This window comes from Sapajus apella, unplaced genomic scaffold, assembly GCF_009761245.1.
Source record: "Sapajus apella isolate SASKATOON/1434 unplaced genomic scaffold, GSC_monkey_1.0 scaffold50, whole genome shotgun sequence".
In the NCBI taxonomy this organism is placed as follows: domain Eukaryota; kingdom Metazoa; phylum Chordata; class Mammalia; order Primates; family Cebidae; genus Sapajus; species Sapajus apella.
Genome location: NW_022436990.1, coordinates 6,449,422 through 6,475,295, shown reverse-complemented (window position 1 = coordinate 6,475,295; position 25,874 = coordinate 6,449,422). Strand labels below are relative to the sequence as shown.

The 25,874-nt window shown below is 50.2% G+C and overlaps 2 protein-coding genes across 18 annotated transcripts in view; one reads left to right on the top strand and one right to left on the bottom strand.

Moving 5' to 3' along the window:
* Positions 1–23,007, bottom strand: part of NKX2-1 (NK2 homeobox 1) — a 49,451-nt gene extending 26,444 nt beyond the window's left edge. For 2 of the 17 annotated variants that reach the window (XR_004258059.1, XR_004258050.1), the window contains exon 1: positions 14,392–15,976. Coding sequence is in view for 2 of the 17 variants with exons in the window: in XM_032242511.1 (XP_032098402.1) it covers positions 18,639–19,381; positions 20,338–20,726; positions 21,408–21,484 (1,209 nt within the window). In the remaining 15 variants the exon portion in view is untranslated. Of the gene's footprint in view, positions 1–168; positions 278–8,678; positions 9,927–14,391; positions 15,994–17,708; positions 19,382–20,337; positions 20,727–20,824; positions 20,970–21,407 lie in introns of those variants that run through there. The other 15 variants (XR_004258055.1, XR_004258056.1, XR_004258052.1 and 12 more) reach the window with 13 other exon arrangements.
* LOC116526249 lies at positions 20,582–23,999 on the top strand. Its single transcript, XM_032242514.1, has 2 exons — positions 20,582–21,036; positions 22,998–23,999. The coding sequence occupies exons 1-2, from the start codon at positions 21,023–21,025 to the stop codon at positions 23,344–23,346; spliced, it is 363 nt and encodes a 120-aa protein (XP_032098405.1). The 5' UTR covers positions 20,582–21,022; the 3' UTR covers positions 23,347–23,999.
* Positions 24,000–25,874: the final 1,875 nt, after the last annotated feature.

The window sequence follows — 25,874 nt, the reverse complement described above, 5'->3', positions numbered from 1 at the left end:
GTGAAGTTAAACTACAGGGAAGTCTCTTGAGTCCTGGTAACACCCTTTCTACAATACTACACGGTCTTTTTTTTATTCAATACAGTAACAAAAATGTCCTCAGATGGGTGTCAGTTATGTAATTAAGTAAAACAAAATATAGATGTAAAAGGTATGTGCAGGTCTCACCAAATTAATTGGTCATCTTTACCCAGTGTGAAGTGTTTTTCTTTAAAATGATGTTTCTTTGAAGAATACCTTTATGCCTTCACTCTTGCCAGACTTTGAGGATTTATATCTATTTAATGAAAGTTGGTTCTCTTTAGCACGCTTACATCAAGGAGGCAGGTGAAAACAATCACCATATAGTCTCATTATCACTAGTTTGCCCCCATTTCCATTCCATTCTTCACTCTGCTGACTGCCTGGCCTTTCTAAAATGCACATCTGATTATGTTTGAGTTCTCTCAATGGCTTCCCATCTGCTACATAAGATAAAATCTACACTTCTTAGGCTGGTATTCAAGGATCTTCAAAATGTTTAGCCTGTACCACCCCTTCAGCTTCACTTCTAACACTCTCCTCACATTTTATGTTCTGGCAATGTAAACTAGGCATGATTCCCTGAACATGATATGCCTTCTCGTTGCCCCTGGGCCTTTGTGCATGCTGTTCCTTTCACCTGCAATGCCTGATAAAACCCTGCTCCTTCTTGAAGAGTGAGCTCAAGCACCACCTTTTCTCCTTCTGCCAAACATAAATACTTCTGGGATTTGACAGCATCTTGCACAGACCTCACATTGCTCCACCCATTGCACTGAACTGTGTCTACTTACATGACTATCTCTCCACACACATTATCTTTGAGGTTAAAGATATATCTTTCCCTCCATGCCTGGTACTTTGCCTGGTGTAAGCACTGTTTACTGAATGAGTAAATGAATCAATATAAAAAGACCACCAATTTTGTTTTCTTATAACAAAATATTTAGGCCTTTGGGTGACATCCCCCAGTTCTTTTTTTTTATAATGTCTTAAGTGGGTACACGTTGTCAAAAGAATATTTTTACCAACCTCTTTTTAAGGTTTCTATTATATTAACCTTTGCCTACAGTACAATTTTTAAATCACTCTTACTTTATAGTGAATTGACTTGACTTTGGCATCAAGTTGGTAGTGAAATGTAAGTTGCTAACTTCATGTGAATGAAGAGGAGAATTATTAGGTAAACAGTGGATCACTGTTGTTCTAGATATTGGTAAAGAGAATTGCCTTTTATGGCTCCATTTCTTATTAGGAACACAAGTTAAAGGATAACCTGCAATCCATTAAGACTAAATGCATATTTGGATGTAAACATGAAGTGGTATCAGAATTTTCATGCCAAGTGAGTGCTTTAAAAGAGAATTTTTTTAATAGAGGTGGGGTCCCAGGCTGGGGTGCATTGGCTATTCGTAGGCTTGATCACAGTGCACTGCAGACTTGAATTCCTAGGCTCAAGCAATCCTCCTGCCTTGACTCAGCCCCCCAAGTGGCTGGGACTACAAGTGTATGCCACCATGACTGGCTGACAAGTTTTCGTTTTAAACTAATGGAACCTAGATTTCAGATTTCTCTTATTTGAGGTTCAATTGCTGTTTGACTCTGTTCAATCTTCTTCCACATCTTGCTGAACAGACACTGCCAATGATGCAAATGTCTTCTAAAGGAGCCTGCTCAGCTGAAGCCAGCGATGCCCTTGACACAAAAACACACACTTTCTGCTTGAAATGATACCCTCATACTGATAAAAGAATTCACATTTAAAATTTAAAAAAATTTGCCAGCATATTCTTCCCCTAGCATGTAGGTAATCTTGAGCCAGGCCCCCAAGTCAATGAAAAGATGCTTCAATTGTTTAGATTAATACAAGGCACAGGGCATCTCAATCTTGAAGCCACTTCCAATCTTATGATTCACCACCGCCCCTCCAACTCCACGCCATTGGCTTCATTGTGCCCCATGGTTATAGCCCCAACTCATGTGTTCACCACAGGACAGCAGTTAGGAGCACAGTAATAGCAGATATTGCTCTTGTGTAATGGGTTTCCCTTGGTCATCAGATCACCTTCCACAGAGCAGCCCTATATGCCATTATCCTTAACAATGAACACTAGTTTTTAAATTCTTTTCTGGTAGATGAAAAGAATTTGCCAATTCCCACTTCTACTCCCTACAGAATGATGGGATTTGTGACTCCCTCATTGCTTCGGAAGACAGTTACCCTTTCAAATCTTAAAGATCTTCAATGGTGGGTGTGTTATGGAAATTTTAATTCTGGAATGTAGAAAGAGATAAACTCTAAGGATTTTCTAAGTTATTAATTGCTAAAATTCATTTTGTGTTGTAGCTGGGATTTTACGTTTGTTTTAAACAGTACAACATCACCTCACATAGTCTTAATTTATGTAGCTAAGGAAATATAAAAGACTCCTCTTACTAACAAAGAATTGGCCCTCTTTTCTGTCATTTTGAATCAAACTTACCTAGAATTTTAGTAATTTTTTGTTTACATAAAAACAAGAAAAATGCTAATAATAATCCGTTATCTTTATATTTTGCATATCAGAAAGGATTGCAACAAGAGAAGTAGTGAAAAATGTTTTCAATTCATTGATTCAGAAAATATCTACTGAGCAAATATTATGCGCCAGGAACTATAACAAGGTACTAACAGCAGATTTACAGCAGATAAAGAGATAAAGAATATGGTCGTTTACAGGTCTAAATTTAAGAATGTAAAATGTGACCACCTATCAAATCACATAGTCTTGGAATTTCCTTCTGTCTACTTGCTCTCTGCTCCCTTAAAAAAGAAAAACTTTATTCTTATTCATTAGCATAAATTTCAACTTTATAACTTAATAAGCAAGAAAAAGTATACCTATGTCTCCAATTTGGGTGAGGCCATTTGAAGTTCTTCATAAACGTATAAAAAGACATGGGCTTTGGTTTTCTTATGGGTCTGAAATGAATCTATTACATTAAAATGACTTTTAGTAATAAGAGCAAGTAAGAATTTGTATTAATAAGCTAATAAAATGGGGGTTTAGGCATATTTGTACGATAAGGTCTTTTTAAATTCACTTGTATAGACATTCCCTCTCATTCCTGCTTAAATGAACTTGGAAGATCATTCACCACTCAGTATTACTTAAATTACAATGCACAAATGTGTCATCTGATTTTTAAATATTTTTCTTCCTTGGTAATGTAGATGACTAATATCTATCTCCATTCTTCAAAGAATATGATAATGTGATAACATAATTTGGGGAAAAATTAGTTTTTTAATATCTCACATCTAAAGACCTCTTGGCATATTAGAAAATATAATATTCTTCCAAAAATACATTTTTCTAGCTTTCCTGACCACTCATAGTTCAGTAAATTGTGTCTTTCTTTTCTGTTCAAAAAGTGACACAAGGCTTCTCACACAAGCCAGTCCCCTTCATTGATGAAACCAGCCAACTTTCCATAGTACCTACTAATAAATGTTATGGCTTCACCTTTGGTGATTGTAGTTCATTTTAGATCCTCAAACCACTTCCAATGTAAGAGTATGAGAAAAGAGCCTATCTACCAACAAAAGGAACCCAGGATGTCTTGTCTCAGCCTTACCAGTCTTTTATGTGACATTCCCAGATTTTACATCCTCAAGAACACAATGCTGATATTTGAGAGAGATGTGTTTTGCTTCTATAATGCCCCTGTATGCGAGATACCTGCTTGTTTTAATTTGAGGAAGAAAAAAAAAACTATGTTTATATAATTTCAATTTCACATTATTCTGAAAGTTGAGTACCTAAATCTTATCTGTGTAGTAATAATTCTCTATTACAGTAAAGTGTTAAAAGCCAGAAGTTTGCTCTGCTGGAAAAAAGTGATAGTCCTCCAAATTTCATTAAAAGCTCTTGAGTTTTCCCCTTATTACTATTAGATAAGGAAAACTCTTCCTGATATTTGCTCCCTATTAGTAATGAAAATCCTACTTCTGTTTGTGACAGTTTTCAAAACTGGAACTATCAAGTAATGCACTTAAATTTACTTTCCAAGGAAACTGCATGAGAGTTCCTATGCCTAAGTCACCTCTTATCATTGCCCTTCCCAGAGTGAACTCCCCCAGTGATTAATTCCATCTATGAGATAGCCGATTTAGAAATGGGGGTGACTGGTGGACCTGCCCACTGCCACTAAAGTTTTTCTGGTACCTTTTAGATGCTCCCACAGGATTACATGAGTGATTCACTCCTCTCCTTGTCTTCTGGCAGCTAAATGGGAATATTGGAGAGCTGCCAGAAGGGTAGGTAGCCAACCTGCTTGCCCTTAATTGTGCCTGCCAGCTTTTTAATAGCAGAAGTAGGGTCAAGTAAGTGAAATCACGAACTGAGGAGAGTATTCTGAGAATGCAAAGGCAGTTAATGTCCTTCCAAGCCTCAGATGGCTGGCAACCCTTGGCAGAGTAATCTATGATTTGTGGCACCTGACCCTTCCACTGTGACTGTTATCTGTGTATTCACTAGAAACATATTTACAGAATCTCTCCATTAGCAAAGATGCCTTGTGTGTGATTACCCAATTGTCATGGTCACACTAGGGTTTTGATAGAGTTCCTATTCACAAATGAAAAACTGAACTAAACTGCACACAGGATTGGTTTGAAGCAGGAATCCTCAATCAATAGACGAAGACTTCTGGTGGATCTCAAAGAGATGATTACACCACGGCCTTGCTCCCCTTCCCTCTAAAACCGCATTCCCACCTGCCCACCATCCAGTCTCAAAATAGAAGCTCTCTTCATTTATTCCCTTGAATTCTTAAAGATTCTTAACAAAGTTAAGAGTAACTAGCTACAAGAATGATCTCAAGAGGTGTGTCTGTTTTTAAGCAAACTGCACCTCAAAAGATATTAGAAGAGAGGGCTCCCTGCTTAAACCAGTAACCATAGCTCTGCATTTACATAGTACTTCGTCTCAGCAAAGTACTTCCTTCTCAGTTAAATTTTTTTAGTCAGGAATACAGATAGAGATAGTTGTAGGCTCACTTTCTCCTGATTCTTACACAATTAAGTACAAAAAATTTTTTTAAATATCTTCTTTGAATCAAGTGATCATGAGAGCACCTGTTACTTAAAAGTTTATCGGGTAGTTTAAAAAGTGGTGTCTCCCTCTTCCTCCTTCAAAAACAAATGGCATTGAAGTCCTCTGTTTCTTTTGTTTACATCCTGCAGTTGGCTTGCTCATGAATATTAACTGAGAAAGGTGAAGCAGTAATTTTCGGAATCGAATCAAACTCACTAGGAGCAAATAAGTGGTCCTGAATCAAAATGGAATAAACGATAACCCAGAGTCATTGTCAAGTCTCCCAAATGAAGAGATGTTCTGGGTAAATAAAAGTGACAACGTCGTACCACATAAACAAACGTAGGCGATAGACGCCACAGATCAAGAAATACTACTAAGGTGACCTGACTTGACAGTAATTGCAGGCAGCTTTTGAGAACTGCATCAGGGTTAAACAGCAGAGATCCTGACGACCTGAGCTACCCGCTCCGCGCGCTGCGCTCAGAACCCTGGGCTTTGGGTCGCTGGGGCCCAGCGAGGAGATGAAGTCAAGCCTCCAGCTCTCGGGAGGTGCGACGGCCGCCGGGCCAGTGCGGACTCAGAGGAAGACCCTGCCGAAAAGAGCGCTTGCCCCTACCCCTGGAGCCGACTCTGCGCAGCAGGGCCGCGGCGGGTCCCCTGGGCGCGGGTGGAAGGCTCCCGAGACGCCCGCTGAGGTCGGGCTGACCACGCCGCCTCCTCAGTCCCGGTGTCGCTGGACTGGCGGCCGGCGCCTACTCCGCCGCAGGAAGAAAGACGCCCGACGGGCCCCCACTGCCCGAGCTCACGCGGGGGCCAGTCAGCCAGCTGGCCTAGGCGCGAAAGCTCCACGCGGGGGCGGGACGTCGGAGCCCCATCCGGGACTTGGGCGGGGGACAGCTGGAGCTTGGGCGCCCCTCCAGCTGGGCGTCATCACCACGCGGTTCTTCGCAAGCGCCACGAATTGCCCCTGTGAAGATGCTCTGGGCACTGTCGAGCAACAGGGGAGAAAAGGAGTTACTTAAATGGGAGAAGGGGGTGGGCATGAGGACTTGGAGGAAACCACACAGAAAAGAAATCCTCATCACTACCCAAACCGTTTCTAAGAAGTCCTAAGGTTGTATGCCTGGAGATTTCACTTTAAAAGCTGGGGGAAAAAATTATTCCACTGCTTTTAATTGAAGTAAACAAAGTGCAACAAATCCTAACTCAAATATGATTGCACTGAGATTAGGGTCTAATTGCTTAGGGTTCAGGTGGAATCTGCGGGCTAAATCCTACAGGGCCAATCTGAATTTCACAATCATTCTGTCAAAAGGAGAGCGATGAGAGCCCACACGCTTCCTAACAAGTCATTTTTAACAGTTACAAGCTTCGCACAAAGACCACACAGGGCGTCTAAGAGATGCAAATCTAATCCCTGGTCATTCTGCAGGCCTTCAACAAAGATGTGCTAAACCCTAATAGAAAAGAAATCAGTTCTCTGTCACCAGCCCCTGGTAAAATCTATTAGAGAATGGACAGAGCCGCATCTACAGCAGTTGCTGCAAAGGTTAAGGACAAGTACAAATAAGAGGGACCCAGTTTTGTTTTCCGTGTGAAATATCGGGAGAAGCTAACCCCCAAAGAGTGACGGGATTCGATCCGTGGCTTCGCATTCATTTGAATGCTAGAAAAAATAAACACACATTAAGACTTTTGAAGGCTCCGTTTCTGAATTCAAGAGAGATGAAACAAATTCGCCCAAAAGATGGAAATCTTTGCCTCGGAAATTATCGGAGAATATTAACAGGGAGGGAGGGGAGCGCGCGGCTCACCGAGGAAGGACGCGGGCCTGGTCCCCCGCTTTGGGGTGGCAGAGTAGGGCTCAGGAGTCGGCCAAGCTGACTTCGCGAGGTGGCGCCTGGGCCTTTCCCGGGAAAGCCCCGACGGAGGAGCCGCGGCCGGGCGGGGACTCAAATGCCGGCGGCCTCTGGCCTGGGGCCGAGCAGAGGGTGCCGAACGGCGGGAAGTCTGGGCTGCCGCCCTCCCACCCAGACCAGCCGGTGCTGGGCCGCGGCCCCTCTCCGCGACCTTGCCCGCCCGCCTCGGGGCCCATGGAGAGGGGTCTGGGCCTCCCAGGCAGGGAAGCGTCTTGATGTGCACCCCGGCGTTCACCAACCAAATGAGGTCCTCGCTCACACAGTCGGTGTCATGCTGGGTATTTAAAGGGTTATGTTGCAGCTAAAATATCTCACAGTGTATGTGACCCTCATAAAAGGGAGGACCCCGGTTGCAAGGCCCTCGAAGTCCCCAAGCAGCCTGGAGAGTGAGGGGTGGGGGGGGGTCTCCCCGGGGGTCTCCCCCTCCTCTTCACACTGAGCCCCCGGGCAAGCCCAGGCCTCCTCCTGCGCCGGGGTCCTGGGGCTCTGAAACTGTGAGCGCCCTGAGGGGCCGCGCCAGCTGGGCGGGGTGGGGGAGGGAGGAGGGACGGGGAGCTGGGGGCTGCAGCCCCACCAGAACCCGCGGCCTAGCCTGATCGCCGGGAGCCGGGATCCGCCCTCCATCCTGGGAAAAGACTCGGTTTAGGGCAGCGGGGTGGGCTCCGAGTTCCAGCAAAACCGCTCCGTCAAGTTCCCAGGCAGCTGGGGCTCCCTCCAAGTGAAGCCTTTATCCGGGCCGCGCTCGCGGAGAATAAAGGGGGCGCTGTCCAACGGCAGGGTCAGAGAAAATCAAGGGGCTCTTTTTCTAAAATGCCCTCCCCAAACTACAGGGAGGAGGGATGGGGCAGGTGTGCAGAAAAAGAGTTTTGTCTGCCTCCACAGAAGTTTCTAGAAGCGATTTTCTTTCCCCTTGGCCGTGCCCTCTGCCCCCAGGTTCTCTTGAATCTGTTCCTCCTCAGGTTGCGGAAGCTGTTGCTGACCAGAGTGAAGGAGCAGGCTGGAGTTCTGCAGGCGAACTCCGGGTCTTGACTCTGGGCTCCACAGCCTTTTAATTTCCTCTGGCAGGACAGTCCCCCTTCTTAAGGCCTGGAAGAAGGGAAGGCAAGCTTTTCTAGGTTTTGCTTCTCAGCTCAGAGGCAGACTGCCATACACACATCTGCTTCCCTCTTATCCCTCTCTATGCCCCTCCAGGGGAGGCATATGCCTTGGGTCCCGGCTGCACTCCCTCCTCCCCATCTACTGACATTAATTGAATTTCTCCAGGCTGCGGCTTCTCTTTGCTTCTAAAATTTTTCTCCCTAGTCCTCTATAGGCTGACCTTGGCTGTTCTCTGGTCCTCTTACTCCCCAACTGGTCTCCCATATGGACCTTACTGGCTTTCATTATTTATTTCTTAGCCCATCCACTTCATCTACTTTTCCTTTTAGTATTGACATTAGGCTAAACAATACCGAATTGCCTATAAAGTAGGACTGTAGCCATGACTGGAATTGGACAAGAAAACAAATAAAACATAGGCATTGAAATAAAGAAATGGAAAATGGGGAAGGATGAAGAAACAGATGAAAAGTAGATAATAAAGTCACACCAGGCTATAAATACAAGAATAAGATTCTCCTACAGATGATCTTGGGGTCCTTATGAGGGTCTCACCCACCTACACTGGGAAGGCAGGAGGGGTCTCCTTGAGAAGGGCAGGCTGAAGTTTCTTCTCCCTGACTGGGATTGCACCTGAAGGCTTAAGCTAGTGAGCACCTGTATATCGTGAGTCCAGGAGGGTATGAAAGGATCAGCACAAATCAAGCACCACTTCTAGAAATAGTCATGTGGGCAATATATCTCTATGGGGCTGTCGGGTGGCTGAAACTTCCTGCCCTGGATCTCTGCTGCTCTTGGGCACCACATTCCTGTCCACCCAATCAAGTCTAGTCTGAGGTTCTGTCCTCAGGCAAGGGAGCCTGTTTCCCTTTCCCCTAGCAGACTAGGTCCTGTGGTCCCAGCATCCATCTCACCTCCTGCCAGTTGTAGGAGTTTTGTCCTCCCAGTCTGCAGAACCAGTGAGCCTGTGGGAGGCCTTACCTCCACTGCCACCCCCACCTCATCCCAGGGCAGATTAGTGCCTCTGAGCCACTCTCAGTTATCCACAAGATGGGTTCTAGAGACGGAAAAAAAAATCTAGAATTTATAGCTGGGAGTGGACGGCGCAGTGAGGGAGGTATAGGGAGGAAGAATGAAATATTTAGACCTTTGGGGTCCCTGCCATTTGGCACCTATTAAAGAGAACCCTGGGGCTTTTAGGATGAGTTTTGCAGGAAATTGAACAAGCAGGGCCATGAGCTGTACAGAATCCCACCTCCATCCCCCAACATACACACACCTCATCTATTGGTTCTCCTGAGATCTTCCCAGAAGCAGAAATGCTTTACGAGGATATCCAAAAACACACCTGCCTACGAGGTACCACTTTGATGAGGCTAGTAAATTACCCCATTTGAAATAAAAATGGAATCAGCATTAAGAAGATACAGTTGTTAGGTTGAGTTTCAATCTGCTGGAACGTTCGTTAGATGTTGATACCTGGGCAGAGACGGAATCTCTCTTTTCCTTAAGAAAATTCGCCAGGGAAACAGCAGCCGCTCGCTGGCTTTGTTTGGTTTCGTTTATTTGTACAAACAAAGATTGTACGTTAAGATCTTTTTAAAAAATCCTTGCAAGTTAGGGTTTGCATCATCGTCGTGACCTAGTGAACTATTATTTGTTATTCTGGGATCGAAATTCCCGGGAAGTTTCTACTCTTCCGCACACCAGACTTGCCGGTGTGGTCTCCGGGAGGTGCTGGGGCCCGCGTCCGCAGGGGGGCGCGGCTGTGGCTGTTCCCAGCGCGGGAACGTGAGGGAGAGCCTGGGCAAGGGCGGGGCAGGGCGGGGCGCGGGGACGCGGAGACTCTGGGCGGGCGGGGGCCGAGAGCGAGGCTGCCGCCTGGGTGTCGGGAGAGTGGCGGCGAGTGGGCGGGGTGAGGACTGGGCCTGGGGAGACCCAGATCTGGCGGGTGCGAGAGGATGAGGCTGCGGGCAGGAAGCGGAAGGCCTGGGACAGCTGCTTCTCTAGGTCCTAGAAACCAAAACTTTCTCAGCGAGAGACCCTAAGACAGGCCGAGGTTTCTTCAAGTGCCCACACTTCTAGTTTAGACACCTGGCAACCAATTGGAACAGCCGGACGCGAGGGGGCCCCCAGGTCTTTGGCGGCGTCATTGAGAGGCCGCAGAGTTGTCCCTGGGCTTCCCTGAAGGCCCCGCAGACTCCCTGCCAGTCCCTGCCACACCCACCTAGGGCTTCGCAGCTTCAGCCTGAGAATGTTAGTCCCCGGCTACACCGTCTGGCAGCCGTTCCCTTAAAAACCAGTTCAATTTTTTCATTAAGTCTTCTACCCAATCTGTAGACTCTTCATTAAATGACTGTTAACCAGTATCGAGGAGAAGCACAATCAACGTGGTTCCTCTGTTACCTTTCTTGTCGATTTTTTCCTCCCAACCATGGAGTCTCCATTTTCTAAGCAATTAAATTATATATTCAACAGGAATATTCCATTTAAAATACATCAGGACCGAAGACTGATGCACAAGGTCTGAAGCTGGAAGAAAATATTTAGTGCTTGCCTACAGATTCTGTCACCCATCATCTACTCGGAATGCACTCCGTATCTTTCAGCGTGTCCGGCTCTTATGATTGCAAATGGCCCTGTTTTCAAATGGAAATAAGACTTGCAAACTGATTATGTGTATTGAATCAGAATCACTCGCTAGATCCTCTTGTTTAAAATGTATTGAAAAAAGGATGATGGCTGCAGACCTCTGTAACCAGCTCTGTCTCTTCCTGGGGAGGTCGATCTATTTTGCAACTTTTTTGCCATTTGAGCATGTTTCAGCCAGATAATTACATTGCCATTGTATTACCGGCCCAAAGCTCAGACATGGTACACACACCACATCCCAGCCGTCTCCCAAGCCCTCCCCACTAGGATCACTCCCTAAACACCACAAGCACACCACACAGTCATCCACTGCCCCCCCACCCCATCACTTCGACCCAGCTGTATATAACCAGCACTTCTCAGCTGCTGCAGCCTCCCGCAGAAGCTCACACATTTTCACCAGGAATAGTTGTTTCTCTTTTCTCCCTGTCTCCTTTACACTCTGGCTTCTTTTTTCTGTCTTTCCATTGAGCAGAACCACATACACAACCCCCAACTAGCTTTCACAGGCACACGACTAATGCAATCTAAGTATTTAGCCATGTTGAGAATTTTCAACAACTAACTGTATTGACATGGCATTGTAATTGTTAAAAAATGGTTCATACAGGAAGATTAATGTGAACATGTTTGTATGATACCATATATCTCAAAGGGTTTCTCTTTCTCTTTACCCCCACCCAGTGCTAAATGATGGCTATGAGTGGGTTGGCTTTTTGTTAAATATTTCCAAAAGGTTCTTCTGTTTGATTTCAGTATGAAGCCAATGGACTATGTAGATGTGTAGAGAGATGTCTGAGTTTTATCTATTGTGTGAGTTGTAGGTATGATACAATGCAGCACTCCCAAAGCTTACTGCACCCAGTCCCAGGATCAGGAGTCCTGCCAGGAAATAGTGCGGCCAGGGAGCAGTGATTGACATTTCAGTTAATACTGTGGGTGGGTGGATAGTGATGAACTAGCTACAACTTCTGTCTGCTGTGGCTTGAGGTAGGGATGTGTGCTCTGTGCACTACGGTGGTTTGAGAGTTGCAATTCTTTCTGAGGCAGTGTTAGAAGGGAAGGAAAAAGCTGTCAATGCCCAGCCCCCCAAGCCCTTAGTCCCAACCCAGGCCTTACAGACCTTGAGGCACCATCAAGTGGCAAGAAAGAGAGATTTAATCCTCTGTGATTTGAGTCTCCTCTAGAAAAGTCTGTCTCTACAAATCTGTTTAGAGACTTGTCTGGAAGCATCTGTTGGGACCATAATTTTGCGAGGTTTGCTTTACATATAGACATATCCAGTTCCTTAGACGTTGACTGGGTCTGCTGGGTTATGGCAGAGCGTGCAGCCAGCTCAAAGAACTAGCTCTCAGTCCTCTTCATGTCATTACGGTAATTCCCAGGTTTACATCTGTGCGCGCGCACTCAGCCCTGTGTGTGCCGTAGAGATCGGGTAAATCAGTAGCACGCGGGCCAAATAAAGTCTTGTTTTCCTAGAGCTTTGGACCTTTCAAGCAGCGGCATTAGGAGGGAGAATGCCAGGCAAGGTGGAGGCCAACCTGTTGTGGGTCATTTTCCATAGACTGGATCCAGAGCATAGAGACAGAAGAAGGATATCCAAGGACACTTCATGGCCTGATAGCTCTGATTTTATAGAAATGAAATTATCAACAATCACCAATACTCTAGAATGGAATGTTTAACACTCCACCAACAGCCTGCTGTTACTAACAGCAAGATCTAACAATCAAAGACCAGATTCTCTGGAAATGTGTGAAACAGAGGGGCAAAGGGAGAGGAAAATTAGTCGGTCTTCTTCCTTGTTATCAGATAACACTGACTTGCCCTCTTATTTGCAATACTATGTGAACGCTTAAAGGCTGAAATCAAGAGGCCGTTTGCCTCAAATGTGGAGCAGAAACAGTTTTCATGTGTTAGTTGTTTTTGTTGTTGCCCCAGGGCAGTAGTATTTATGCCAATGATTTTTATAGGTGGATAATATAAGTTTGGAAAGGGACAATTTCTTTTTTGTTATAGAATGCCTCAAAAAGTCTTATCCACAGCTGTGTCTCAGACATCAAGTTCAAATTCTTTAGGAACAGATTTTAATATTTCCTAAAACATAATTAGTTATCCAGAGTTTCACATGACAATAAATAAATAGTCTGACTTAAAGTGGGTAAAACTAAAGAGTTTTGGCCTATTTGAATTTTTAAGGAAACTCTTTCATGAGACACCTTAATTGAGTAGTGCATCTAACAGGTTCTGTAAAATCTCTTACTGATAATTCTATATTGAAGTTTTTTCTTTTGAATATCTTATAAACTAGACATATGTGTGTAAGATAGTTACATATGTATATATACTTTTATACACACATACATATATACATAGACATCTGTGTACAATCAGTATTAGATGTGGATTTTATCTGGGAGGCAAGAGTTCTCTTTAACAAGTCCCCTTGCCTGCCACATTCATGTTTATGTTTTATTTATATTTTGGGCAGAGCACTAACAGTGATCAATTTATGTTCAAATGTCTTGCAAATAACAAAAATAAATAAAACAGGAAAATGGATTTAAATCTCACCCTTTCCGAAACTTTGCTACAACTCATAATAACAAGGGTAATATATGCTTAGAAAGCAGAGATGAAATGGGAAACATTATCAAGCATGGAGAGGCACAGGAGCCCAAGAACATGCCTTGATGCCCACCAAGTTGGGCATTAGGTCACTATCAGAGAGAAATGCAGCCGGCCACTTCAGCTGTGGCTTCGGCTGAGGCAAAAGACTGTGCTGCCAAGTTGCTGAGCCTGCTCTTTCTCCATTCCTCTGAGATTCATTAAAGAAAGTTCAGAAATACAACTACATGAGGTGAGGATAAGGGCACATGCAAACCCCCTTCAATAAAACGTACTTTTGTCTGCTCCCATCCATATTCAATTCCTTCAGCTTGGATGGACAAACTTTGTAGAGAGGGTGACTGAAAATAGGGTACCCCTTCTAGAAGCAACTGGCTGATGGAGCATCAGAAAACTTTCTGTGCTCCAAGTTGAGGTAAGCTTTCAAACTGGGCCCCACAGAGGGTGGTCTGAAGCCTCAGAAATGCAACTGCACCAGGAGGAACGCACCAGCCAGGAAGGCATGGAGAGCCAGAGAAACACGGTGTCCAGCGTTCCCTAACCAGGAGCTAGCCGAGCAGAGAAAACATTCAGCCTAGTCCTTCCCAGTACCAGTGTTTCACTTTCCTTCCTTTGAAAAGAAAGCCCTAGTTGAACTGAACCAGCCAGCAACCCATGCCTAAGAATTATATCATCTCACGTTCTCATCTCCCAATGGGCTTCCTAGTTCTCCACAAATAAAATCGTCTACTCACTCTGCTTCCTCGCCCTAATAATTGGGGGGTGGGGAGCAGGGAAGGGAGAGCGAGGTCTGGAGACATACGATCAGAATTCAAGGCAGCTTCTCAGAACTCTCTTGTTTAGAAAATGAATGTCTGCCTGGCTTGCTTTTAGTTCAGAAAAGGGGTCAGTCTTTATCAGCACGGTTCATACAGATCCTGGATTTTTTTTCCCTTATCTTAAATTGACCCGCTTTTAAGATAAAGACATAATAGAGAAAGCATTGACCTTACCTGGTCCCTAATGAGTTGGAAGTCAGAAAACCCCGCTCTCCTTTCCTCTTATGTGGATCGCCTGAGAAGAGACTCGCGCTACCTTTTGTGCACTCGTGCCTTGAGATAGCCCCTCACCGACGCTTGGACGCGGTGAGCGCGCTGAAGGCTGGGCGGCCTCTACAGTCTGAGAATTCCTCCCTGCGGCCTCAAAATTGGAGTCTTGGATGCCAGACCAAGGCACTGTCACTAGAGCTCCCTAGCCCTGGCCCAGGAAGATTTAAAATCTTTTAGAAGGCTCCCGAGCAAGTCTTTCCCTATGAAAAGCCAAACTCTAAGCTTCGGGAAGAAGCCTCCTACAAGGACACTGGGCAAGAGCGCCCGGGGCCTCCGAGTCTCCTGGAGTGCGCGCCAGAGCGTTTCTAGCGGAGAGTGTCCGGGCTTGGCTCGGATTTCAGTCGCGGGGCCCCAGGCTACTTCCCACCGGGCCAGCAGCAGGGCCGAGCCCCTGCCCTGTTGGCTGAAGCATTCCCTGCCCCCACCCGCCTCCTGGCCTTGAGGACCGCAGTGTGTGCCCTTGTTGGTAGCGGCTGCAGCCTGGTATCCCTGTCTCCCCTGCTCAGAGCATCTCTGTCTCGCTCTTCTCCCCGCTTCTGAGCCTGGCCCAGTCCCTGACCCCCTAGCTAGCTGAGAGAGCTGATTTCCTTCCTCTCCTGCCCACAGCTCCCAGTTACCAGGCTGGGGCCAGGGTGGGGAGCCGCTTTGGGATGCTAAACATCAAACAAGCCCAGCCTGGGGTTTCAGGGCCCGAAGCCACTAGAGCGGCTCTCCAAGGCTCTCGAGAAAGTCCTCGTGTTTACATGGCGAAGTGGGGGTGGGGAGAGGAGGAAGGGGGGGTGCAGTGTGCAAAATCTCCCCCACTCCTCGCAGCCGTTGGGGCCTAGTGATGGGTAGGGTACTTTGACGGAGCCAAAGCTTCGCGGTGATTTCGGGGTGAACTGTACTGTTCCCAAACCTCGGAAACTTCCAAGCACCTCAGCACCAGGCACATCCTTGGAATGCTCATTTCTCCAAGAGGGGAGGCCAGAAATTGGGCAGGAGTTGTTGGCATGAGTTGATGCAGGGGATTCCAGGGAAGGAGGCCGGCTGGCTTTACAGAAGCCGACGGTGCTGTAGGGGCAGAGAGTGTCCCCGGGCTTCAGAACCCTCTTGTACTGAGCCTTGCGCGCACCTATTTCCCTAATGAAACGCTTCAGATTGCATTCTAGGTCTCTACCTGCAGCTGCGACAAGTCACCCAGCCGGAAGCGGGAGCGGGAGCAGATGGAGCCCTTGTGATTGATGGCGAGAAAGAGACCGAGGTACTGTTTGTCTCTGTCGGTCCGTAAACCCGACTGAGTTCACCTTTCCCCGGGACAAGTAAACAAACTTCAAACTAAGCCGACTCTAGACAGCAAGGAGAAGAATGTATCTGATGGAAACTCCATCCAGTGCAAACGTGATTAAGACCGGGGGTACCACAGCTTACTAAAACAGTGATTCCCAAGGGCTGGCTCCCGGCTAGAATGTGGAGCGGGGCAGCCGCCCTGACCACAGCCGGGCGCCGCCAGCTCCGTCCCCGTCCGGGCTTGGGCTAGGGTGGGGCAGGTTAAGTGAAGCTCCAACCCTGTGGGATTCGGACCTAGAGCCAAACAGCAGCTGCAGTATCCACGTCCCTGTCCGCCTGGTCTGAGCTGGATGCCTTAGCCACCTACACTCCCTATCCTGGAACCATGGCTGGCCATTCCAACGCAAGTGGTCAAACTTTACAGGTTTTTGTTTATTTGTTTTCCAAAATGTGAGACTTGCTAAAATCTCCCTTCCCAGCCTTCCAACCAGGACACTCACTGAACCCAACTCTCCTCTTTGGAATCTACGAGTCCCTCTGGATATTGGAAACCGTGTCTCCGCAGTCAGGCCCAGGTTTCTGAGGGACAAAGCCGGGCCTAGCCCCCAGTCTTAAGGCATCACGCCAGAGGAGCCTCCAGGAAGTCAACAAAGAGGACTGCTGGGTCCAGAGCGAGGACTCTGGCCAGTCTACTTTCCTAACAAGCTCTTGGTGGGGGATCTGCAGGGAGGGCTTGGGAAGAGATGAAGACAATGAAATGAAAGAGGAGAAGAGAGGGACAAGAAAAAGAAAGTTGAAAATCTAGGTGAGAAGTGAATACATGCCAAATAAGAATCAATTGCCCATAATCCAGTACTTCCAGGCCTAGAGGAAAGTACTGGGAGGGGCATATGCCTCGCTCCCTCAGCAGCCTTTCCCCCGCTCGAAGATTTAGCAAGAGTGACCCAGAAGGAGCAACAGCCATCCAGAAACTACAATTTTTTCTGTGTTCAAACCATTCCTTTTTTCCTCCCTCTCATCCCTAATGGAGCTCCCAACAAAAACACTGAACGCTGAGGAGACCAGGAAATTAGAGGTCGGAAGAAAGGAATCAAAAATGAATTTTTTTTTTTTTTTTTTCTGGGCGTGGGAAGTAGTGGCCAGGAAGTGAAGAACTGGAAACAGGAGAAAGATTCATTGCTACAAAAATTTAGGAACCCAGAGATAAAAAACCAGTGCAATAAAGAGTGAAATCTCAGCTCCTGAAGTCCTTCCTGGGACATCCTCAGTCCTGTCACACAGTTTTGCTTCATTGGAGGCCAAAAGAGCCAAAAGCAGCAGTGGCTGGGGTGTCTGCTGCTGGTCCCCGAGAGGGCATCCCTGTTTTAGGGCACAAACAGAACCCCAGAATGACTTCCTCACTTTCCAAAACAGTCTCTCACCGAATTCTGTGAAGGAGCTCCGCTAAGGAAAAAAGGTTCAATGTTCAAATCTATAGAGGCGATCCATTCACTAAAAACCAGAACTCATTCAGAGTTATTTAAAATAGTTGTCTTCTCTCACTGTTTTAAAACGTTGGCTCAGCTTTGTGAGACCACAGTAGACAGCAGACAGTTCTGAAGCTCCTATCAACAAAAGTCTGACTCTGAAAATGAATCTTTTGATCTCTTTCTCTTCCTCTTCCCCTCTCCCTCTTGGTGGAAGTAGTTTGGCATTTCTGTCCTCCACTGCAGTCTCAGGACTGCTCAACATTTGGTTCCACACAGGTTCCGAGGCAGAACAAAACTCCCTTTTCCCGTGGGGCAGGGACTCTAGGCCTGGCCTCTTTACCTCCTTAACCGGTTCAGAATCCTTTGAACTCAAACCCAAACAATTTGATTCTCATCAGACCAAAAACAAGATCCTCCCAAGCCGCTCCCCGCGCCCCACCAAAAGCCATTTAAAGCCAAATCAAAACCAAACAAAAAGGAGGGTTTTAATCAGAAAAAGAATCTTTTTAATTTGTATAATTTATTAGAAGCTTCTTAGGAACTATATTTAAGCCAAATATCTACATAAGTTACAACAGAAAAAGACTGATGCCGCAAATACCAAACTGCCAAATAATATACACAGATTTGTCAATGCCCATAAAAAATATGAAGGGCTGGGGACTGGGAGTGGTTTTTCTTTTTACAACAAATTTACAGATTACTAAAACCTAGGCATTTAGTCCAACTTTTGACAGCGTTTTACAGCTACAAGTTCACATCAAACGTAACAGTTTTCGCGGAGGGACAGTCGTGGCTGAGCCTAGGCGGCCAGAGGGCGCCGGGGAGGGGGCACTTCCTTTGTGTCAGTGACAAGTGGGTTGTGTCGAAGACTCTTTGCTCTCCCCAGCTCCCGTCCTCCCTTCTTAGAAATAACAAAAAAAAAAAAATAATAAAGAAAAAAAAATCCTGGTATTTACAAGCGAGTCCACTTTGCTGGCAGAGTGTGCCCAGAGTGAAGTTTGGTCCTTAGAGTCCAGAGCCATGTCAGCACAGAGCCCTCTCCAAACTGTGCCCTGCCCTAGGGTGGGAAACCCATTTGAATTACCAAAAAAGACACCCCCAAAGTTGTTTTATGCCCTTCTCTGCTTAAAGATTCCTTAAGAAATTGGATTCGCTTGGTTATTTTTATTTTCTTTCTTTCTGTCTGTCTTTTTTTTAACCCACAAATTTTAGGGGCAAAAAAGGAAAGACGTCCAGCAATTTGGCCTTTGTGTTTTTGTTGTTGTTGTTGTTGTTGTTCCGTGGTCGAAAAGCGGTCAGGTTCTGAAGAAAAGTCGAAGCGCGTGGAGCAGCGACGGATGGTGGTCTGTGTGGCGGGCAGGAGGGAAGCGATGTGGCAGAGCGCTGGGCTAGGGCCGGCCCGGCGTCCTCTCACCAGGTCCGACCATATAGCAAGGTGGAGCAGGACATGGTGCCGTAGTCCGAGCCCGAGGAGTTCAGGTGGGACAGGCTGGAGACCTGGCCCTGCAGCGCCGCGGGGCTGGCGGCATGGTGCGCCAGGTCCGGAGACTGGCCTGCACTGCCCGGCTGGTGGCCCGGGTGTGCACCAAGGCCGGCGCCACCGCTGCCCACGGAGATGGCAGCTGCCGCCGCCTGCGCGGCCTGCGCCTGCTGTTGCGCCTGCTGCTGCGCGTGGCCTTGTAGGCTGGCGGCGCCCGGCGCGGGGGCACCCGCCTGGCAGGGTTTGCCGTCTTTCACCAGGACCGGCACGGCCACACGGCGCGGCGACTGCTGCTGAGCCTGTTGCTGCTGTGGGCACCCGGCGCCCCCGCCGCCCCCGCCGCCTCCGCTGTCCTGCTGGAGTTGCTGCTGCGCCGCCTTGTCCTTGGCCTGGCGCTTCATTTTGTAGCGGTGGTTCTGGAACCAGATCTTGACCTGCGTGGGGGTCAGGTGGATCATGCTGGCCAGGTGCTCGCGCTCTGGCGCCGACAGGTACTTCTGTTGCTTGAAGCGTCGCTCCAGTTCGTACACCTGCGCCTGCGAGAAGAGCACCCGGCGCTTCCTGCGCGGCGCGCTTGGCAGCGGGGCCATGTTCTTGCTCACGTCCCCCAGCGAGCCCAGGCCGCCCATGCCGCTCATGTTCATGCCGCTCGCCGGGCCCATGAAGCGGGAGACTGTAAGCGACAAACGCACAGCGTCGGCCGGGGCCAGGCCGGGCCAGGCCACCCCAGTTTTCCGCGCCATTGGCCGGCCCGGCCCGCCCCGACCCGACGGCGCCCTACTGACCCAGGCAGCCTAGAGCTCGGCCCCAAGAGGCCCATCCTCTGGGGACTGCCAGCGTCTGCCCCAGGCGGTGGCCGTCGAGGGCTGCACTGGAGCGCTCACAGCCCCAACCCGGGCTGCCCACCCTCAGTCTCAGTTCCCTTTTTCGAACCAATAGGCGCAGTGGGGAAAAGGCCGCTTCTGCTCCTTTAGTGCCTGCCCAGCCCAGGTCAGAGCAATGAGATTAGCTGGCCACAGGCGGCGAACTGGGCTCAGGCCGGGAGCTGGAGTCCCACGGTAGACCCCAATTTGGAGAGGTTAGGCGAGGGGGTGTTGACTTCCAAAAGCTGGAGCCCCCAGATGCTTTGCCTCTTGGCTTCTCTCCTGTCGGCCCCAGTGAGGGCACCTGCTCAGCCCCTCAGAGTCCCCTCCGGAACTGCAAGTCTCCCACCTGCCCAGACTCCGCTAGAGAGAGGACCGGGCCGGGCGCTCCAGTGCCTCCCAACAGGGCAGCCTCCCTCCTGACCGGGCCTGGCTTCTCCGCGCTCTGCTCCCTGAGCTCGGGGTCGCTTCCCTGGACTCCCTGAGGTCTTCTGAGCGGAGCAGAGCTGCCAGTCCACCGCGCCTAGGAGACACCGAGTACCCGCATCTGACCGCAGGACCCCAGCGCTACCAATTGCCTGTTCTTGGACCCCCAGACGAGCAGAGGGAAACATCCCCAGCTCCCACACCCTAGTACTTGGCGCCGCTGCCGGGCCGCCCACCCTGATGCCTAGCGGGCAGCCTGCCGGCGCCGCGCCTTCTGGACGGCTCTCGCCGCACCTCCTGAGCTCAGCCCGCGGCCCCGCAGTGGGGCGGCCTCACTTACTGGCGGCGGGGAAGCGCGGGTCTGGGTTGGCGCCGTACCATCCGGGGCCAGAGGCGCTGTTCCTCATGGTGTCCTGGTACGGCGGCAGCTCGCTCATGTTGCCCAGGTTGCCGTTGCAGTAGCCCCCCACAGCGGAGTGCGAGAGCTGGGGCACCCCCGCCGCCGTCATGTGGTAGGCGGCGGTGACGGCGCCGTGGTGCCCCACGGCGTGCTGCTGCATGGCCGCGGCCGGCGGTGCAGCCTGGCCCTGCCTGTACGCCGCCAGCGGAGCCCCGAGGCCGCCGCCCTCCATGCCCACTTTCTTGTAGCTTTCCTCCAGGGGACTCAAGATGTCAGACACTGAGAACGGAGTCGTGTGCTTTGGACTCATCGACATGATTCGGCGGCGGCTGGAGGAGGAAGGAAGAGGAGGAAAAAAAAAGGGAGAGGGGGAAGGCGAAGCCTCGTTGCTTTTTTTTTCTCCCTTTGCCAAATATTCTGCTGTTACCTTAACGCCGATCTTGTTGGATGTACACGTAACGGAGTGGACCGAGTCCTCCTTAATTGGCTTGAGTGGAGGCTCGGGGGCTGCCTCGCGTTTGTTTTAGCCCGGCGCCAGGTTTTAGGCAGCCACCAGAGGCGGGGCGTAAGCGCTAAAGCAACAAGACAATAGAAGCCTACATCTTGCCCGAGATAATTAGCTTACATGCTGATGACAAGGTAAACACCTTTAAGTTTCACTTGTCAGGATTTTTAGGTCTCAAAGAGAGAGAGAGAGGCAGAGACGAGACCCAAAGCATTTCCCCCCTCCCTTAGACACCCCCACCCCCATTTTTTGTGGGGTACCAGCGGCGCGCGGGGAGGAGGTGGAGAGGAGGGGAAGGAGGAGGGAGCCGAGAGCGGGGAGGGCAGGAGGTGGGGTGGAGGAGTAACAGAGGAGGAGAGATGGTTGGGAGGAAGGAAGGTAAATGCTGCTTTGCAACCAACTTGCGGAGTTACAAAGTGGAACCACTTTCCAATTCGGTTGGGGTTCCCCGGGCGGGGACAGGTCTTTGGGAGGAGGGGGCCGAGGGACGGGGTGGGGGTTTCACCTGAGCCTGCCGGGGCTGCTCCTCCCTCCCGCCGCGGCCTCCCAGCCCCGCGCCTTCCCACTGCCTCCGGACCACATCGGGCTTCGCTGCGCTGAGCCCCAGTCGCCACCAAATGAGCGAGCGAGTCTGGGGACGAACCCTGGGGCCGCACCGTTGGTCTACGTGTCTGTCAGTCTGTCTGCCTCTCTTCTGCAGCCGTCAGAGGGACACCTCTGCTCCCCGCCCCCTTTCCTTCTACCCAAGAGACTCCGAGCGGGCGGAGGGGGCGCTGAGTAGGGGATCGACTGCCTCCCGGAGGCTGTCCCGGATCCCCAAGCCACCACCCGCCCCCGCAGCTCAGGGGTTTTTCTGTGGGCCACCACCCCCAACACGCCTCCCCCCAGGTCTTTCCCCACCCCCACCCCAGGCCGAGCAAACACAGCACTGGCCCCCTGAGCTGGGAGCATGGGAAGGGGTCTAACGGGAGGGTCCGTCACTGAAGTTGCCCCACCTCGAACAAACCTGGTGTCCCTGACCCTCGCCCATCTCCCAGACACGAGGAGTTCTGGGGCTGGAGTTGACTTTCCGAGGACATCACAGCCCTAGCACCCGAGCCCAGAGCCACGCTGTTTTCCCCTCTGATGCTTCTGGGAGAGCACGGGCAGGGAGCGGCGTGAGTGCCCGTCAGTCTGTAGCCGGGCGGAACGGAACCTGAACCCCGGCGGCTGGAGCGCTGGCCAGGAGGGGGCGAAAGCCGAGGTGCAGGCAGCCTGGCGGGCGGGAGGCTGGGCTGAGGCTCGCCTCCGCCCGGAGCTCAGCCATGCAAAAGTGCACTTGCTTCCCGGGAATAACCAAATATCTTTGTTTAAAGTGGTGGCGTAAATGGCCAGTCGCTTTGTGGCCATGCTGGATATTAGTAGATGAGGATCATTCTGCTTCAATTGGGCGCCTCTCATCCGACGAGCAAGAAACTGCTTAGGAGGAAGTGGGTTTCCTGTCTGCGCGTTCCCAGGCTTCAAGTGTGGGCCCCGCGCCTTGAGGGTCCTTGGGCGCCTGGCGAGGGGGAGCTGTGGGCTGCGCTCCCCAGCTGGGCCGGGGGCGTCCCCCACGTTACTCCGGCCAGGCTGGGGCCTGCAGCCGAGTCGACTACCGAGTGGAGCCCTGCACCGCGCAGATTTTGAGACCGACTCCGGTTTTTGTCCTTGTATTTTAAACGTTTTTATTATTGTTTTTGTTTGGCTTTCTCTTTGGCTGTTTTAGCCTCCTCTCCGCGCTAGGGGCTGGGAGGGCGGAGCGCTCCCCGGCCGAGCCTGGCAGGTGCCCCCAAGACACCCGCACCGGCCAAGGAGCTTCTTGAATTTAGTTTTTGTTTTCACATTTTCTCTCCCTTCCGTGCAGAAAGGGAGTTCCTGATGATGAACAGGCAGTTTTGAGCTACTTAATTCATCCAGGTTCCTTTTATTATTACTATTATTAATAGCAATTATAGTACGGAAAGTTTTGTTTTTAAAGATTTCAGCCCTCTCCTTGAAGAGTGCTCTGTATTCCCTCAATATAAAGCCAACGTCTATGCTAACATTCTCTTTTCTCACCGCCTACCTTCTTTATCAGCGGAAAGAAAGCGCAGGGCACCTACCGCCCTCCCACCTGGACCCGCGTTTCCGTGCCGCCCCCATGGCAGCGCTGGGGAGAACACCCTGCGTTTGCGCAGGGAGACGCGCTCTCGCCGCTTGTGTTGCGAAAGACCAGCGCGAAGCCCTGCTGCTTGCCCTTCCTTCCCAGGGGGTTCTCTGGGGGGCGCTCTCAGGATCCGACGAACTGCGCCTTGGTCACTGTGGTGTCTAAGCAAGGAGGGGAGACGACGCTGGGCTTAAGCGAACCACAGAGAACTGGCAACGCTGAATACAGACCTTGTTTGCAGGCTCGACCCGGGCGGGCCTGCGTCCCGAATGGGGTCTGATTGCGAAGGCGGGGTGGGTTTCCCAGTTACCCAGCTTCTTTCTCTCACTCGCCATTATTTTATAGTTGTTGGTAAATTTAAGAAACACCAAGTGTAGAATGCTGTACATCTCTTCCAGTCTCAACGCCATTTAGAAGTGGAGATCACTCTTCGCAAGGTTTTTGTGAGATTCAAGTAAGATGGAGCACATCAAAGTGCTTTGAAAGCTTTGAATGTTTTTCAGCTCGGTGCCAGCACTGGAGAATGCCGTAGTTATTATCATGATTATCCCCACCCCCTCTTTAGGTCCCCAGACTTGAGTAAGAGTTGGATGAATCTTCCACAGCCCCTGGGTCCTGTCTCCTCGGCCTTCGTCCCTGGGCAGCTTTTCAGCCTCTCAGCAGGTCACAGGTGCACGTGGCTGGCAGCTCCCTGGCCTCCAGCTGGGAGAGTCCCAGGGCAACCGGGCCTGCAGCTCTGGAGGGAGCCCCTGCCCTGCCGTTCTGGACCAGTAACCCTCTCCCCAGAACCGCGCAGCAGGTGGCGAGTCTGGGAGCTGAACTGGAGCGGAGCTCGCAGTGGCTGGTGCGGGCAAAGACTCGCGCTTCCCTCTGGGGCGAAACTGGGACTGCGCTTCAACCTCTGTCTGCAGGCGTGCTTCTCGCGCTCGCCAGCAAGCTCTCGTCTTCACCCCGCCTGGGCCTTTGCAGAGCCCTGCCGCCCAGGCTTCAGCGCCTCTCCTATCCCAGCCCCTTCTCAACACGCGGCTGTGCCTTCTTCCCCAGGACCGCTGCACCGCCAAGAATAAGCCCGGAGACTAAGGCGTCTTGTGGGGAAGAGGAGGATATCTGTATCCCCGAGCTTATCCAAGCAAAGGCCTTGAGTGTCCCTCCCATGGCCCAAAACACCTCCTTCTGACCGAGGAGCATTCTTTCTTTCCTCCTGGAGGGGTCTTGCAGGGCCCTCTCTGCGCTGCTTTCTCAGGCACCATCGGATTCATCCTAAATAGGGCAGACCCCAGCTAAATCAGTAATTTTTTTCCCATGAATACGAAGAACCCCAATTCCACTTCTCGAAGTCTGCGTGTCTTCCTTTATTCCACAACTAACTCGCTCCCGGGTGGAGTGGGCACAGTGGGGAGCGATCAGGGCAGGGCAGTGCCCAACGCTGGCCCCTCTCTTTCCCTGGCGCGGCCTCACACGGTCGCTGCCTTAATTCCAACCACACTCTGCTTCGCTGGCTGGGGCTCGGCCGGGAATACGAGGGGGCGAAGGCCCAGGCTCGGCCCTAGACGAGCGAAATCGCCGTCAGCCTTTGCTCACACCAGCATGGCCACGGGGACACTTCCTTCTTTCCCTCCAGTGTCACTTTGCGAGACAACAGAGGGCTCATACAGAAGGGTAATTCAGATCTGTAGCTTGGACCGGGTGGAACTGTGAGGAGGAACCACCTGTCTCACCGCCCCACCCCGCAACTGCTTTTTCTAACTCCCTTTGCAGTCCTTCTCTAAGGCCTGAGCGACTCTGTCTCCTGGTAGTGTTATTTTTCTCCGAGTTTTTTCGCAATTTATGATTCGCTCAACACTATTTATTCAGCTCGGGCTCAGTGCCAGGGACTGTGCTAGGCCCGAAAATTCATCCTTAATCTAGATCCAGCTCCTACTCACACGGAGCTTACACATTCACAATAAATCACCCAAATAATATGTAGTTACTTTCTGATAGATGTTACTGCAGGGTCCAATGAGATAGAGAGGGTTGTAATGGAGGTTTGTGTGTGGGTTTCCGCACCAATTCTTAATCTCCCAGCATTCCAAGTTCGTGAGAGGAGCCCTTGAGTAAAGTCAGAAGTCCTAGGTTTGACCTTGGCTTTGCCACTTTCTAGCTATGCAGTACCGCTCTTGTGGGCTCCCACCACACCCTGGAGTCACTACCATCACAGCCAGAATAAACCAGTGTGTTTCCTGGCTCCTCTCTTTGAGGGTGAGACCCTGTTTTATCTACCTTTGAGTCCCCCAGTGCCTTGAAAAATGCGAAGAAAACACGGCCTCCTAGCGCACACCTGTTTCCTGAGCTGTAAAAAGGGTCACACCCTGCCCTGTGTACTGGCCTGGTTTGTGCTAGTGATCCAAACAATTCAGGACGAGATCACGTGCCTGAGTTTGTAGATCACAGAAGTCGCTAGCAAAAGGAGTTATTCCCTCTGATTCCGTATTTTTTATATATAGAAACTGTTAATCTAGGCCTTTGACCTTTAACAAGAAGCACTTGGGCCCCTCAGCTGCTCCCTAGGGTCTCCCACAGCCAGGCACAGACTTCTAGGCCAAGCTGAGCTGGGCTCGCGAGTGCCGTCGAGGCAACCAGGTGCAGGGAGAGGAAGGCAGGAGCGCGACTGGACGCTTGGGGGCGCTGCTGTGCAACCCCAAGATAGGAGGCGTGCCTCGGGCTTCCTCTCTCTGGAGGGGTCAGGCAGGGCCCCCCTCGGCGCTGCTTTCCCAGGCACACAACAAAAAGCCCACAGGGACCGCGGGAGCTCGGGGCGTGCAGACA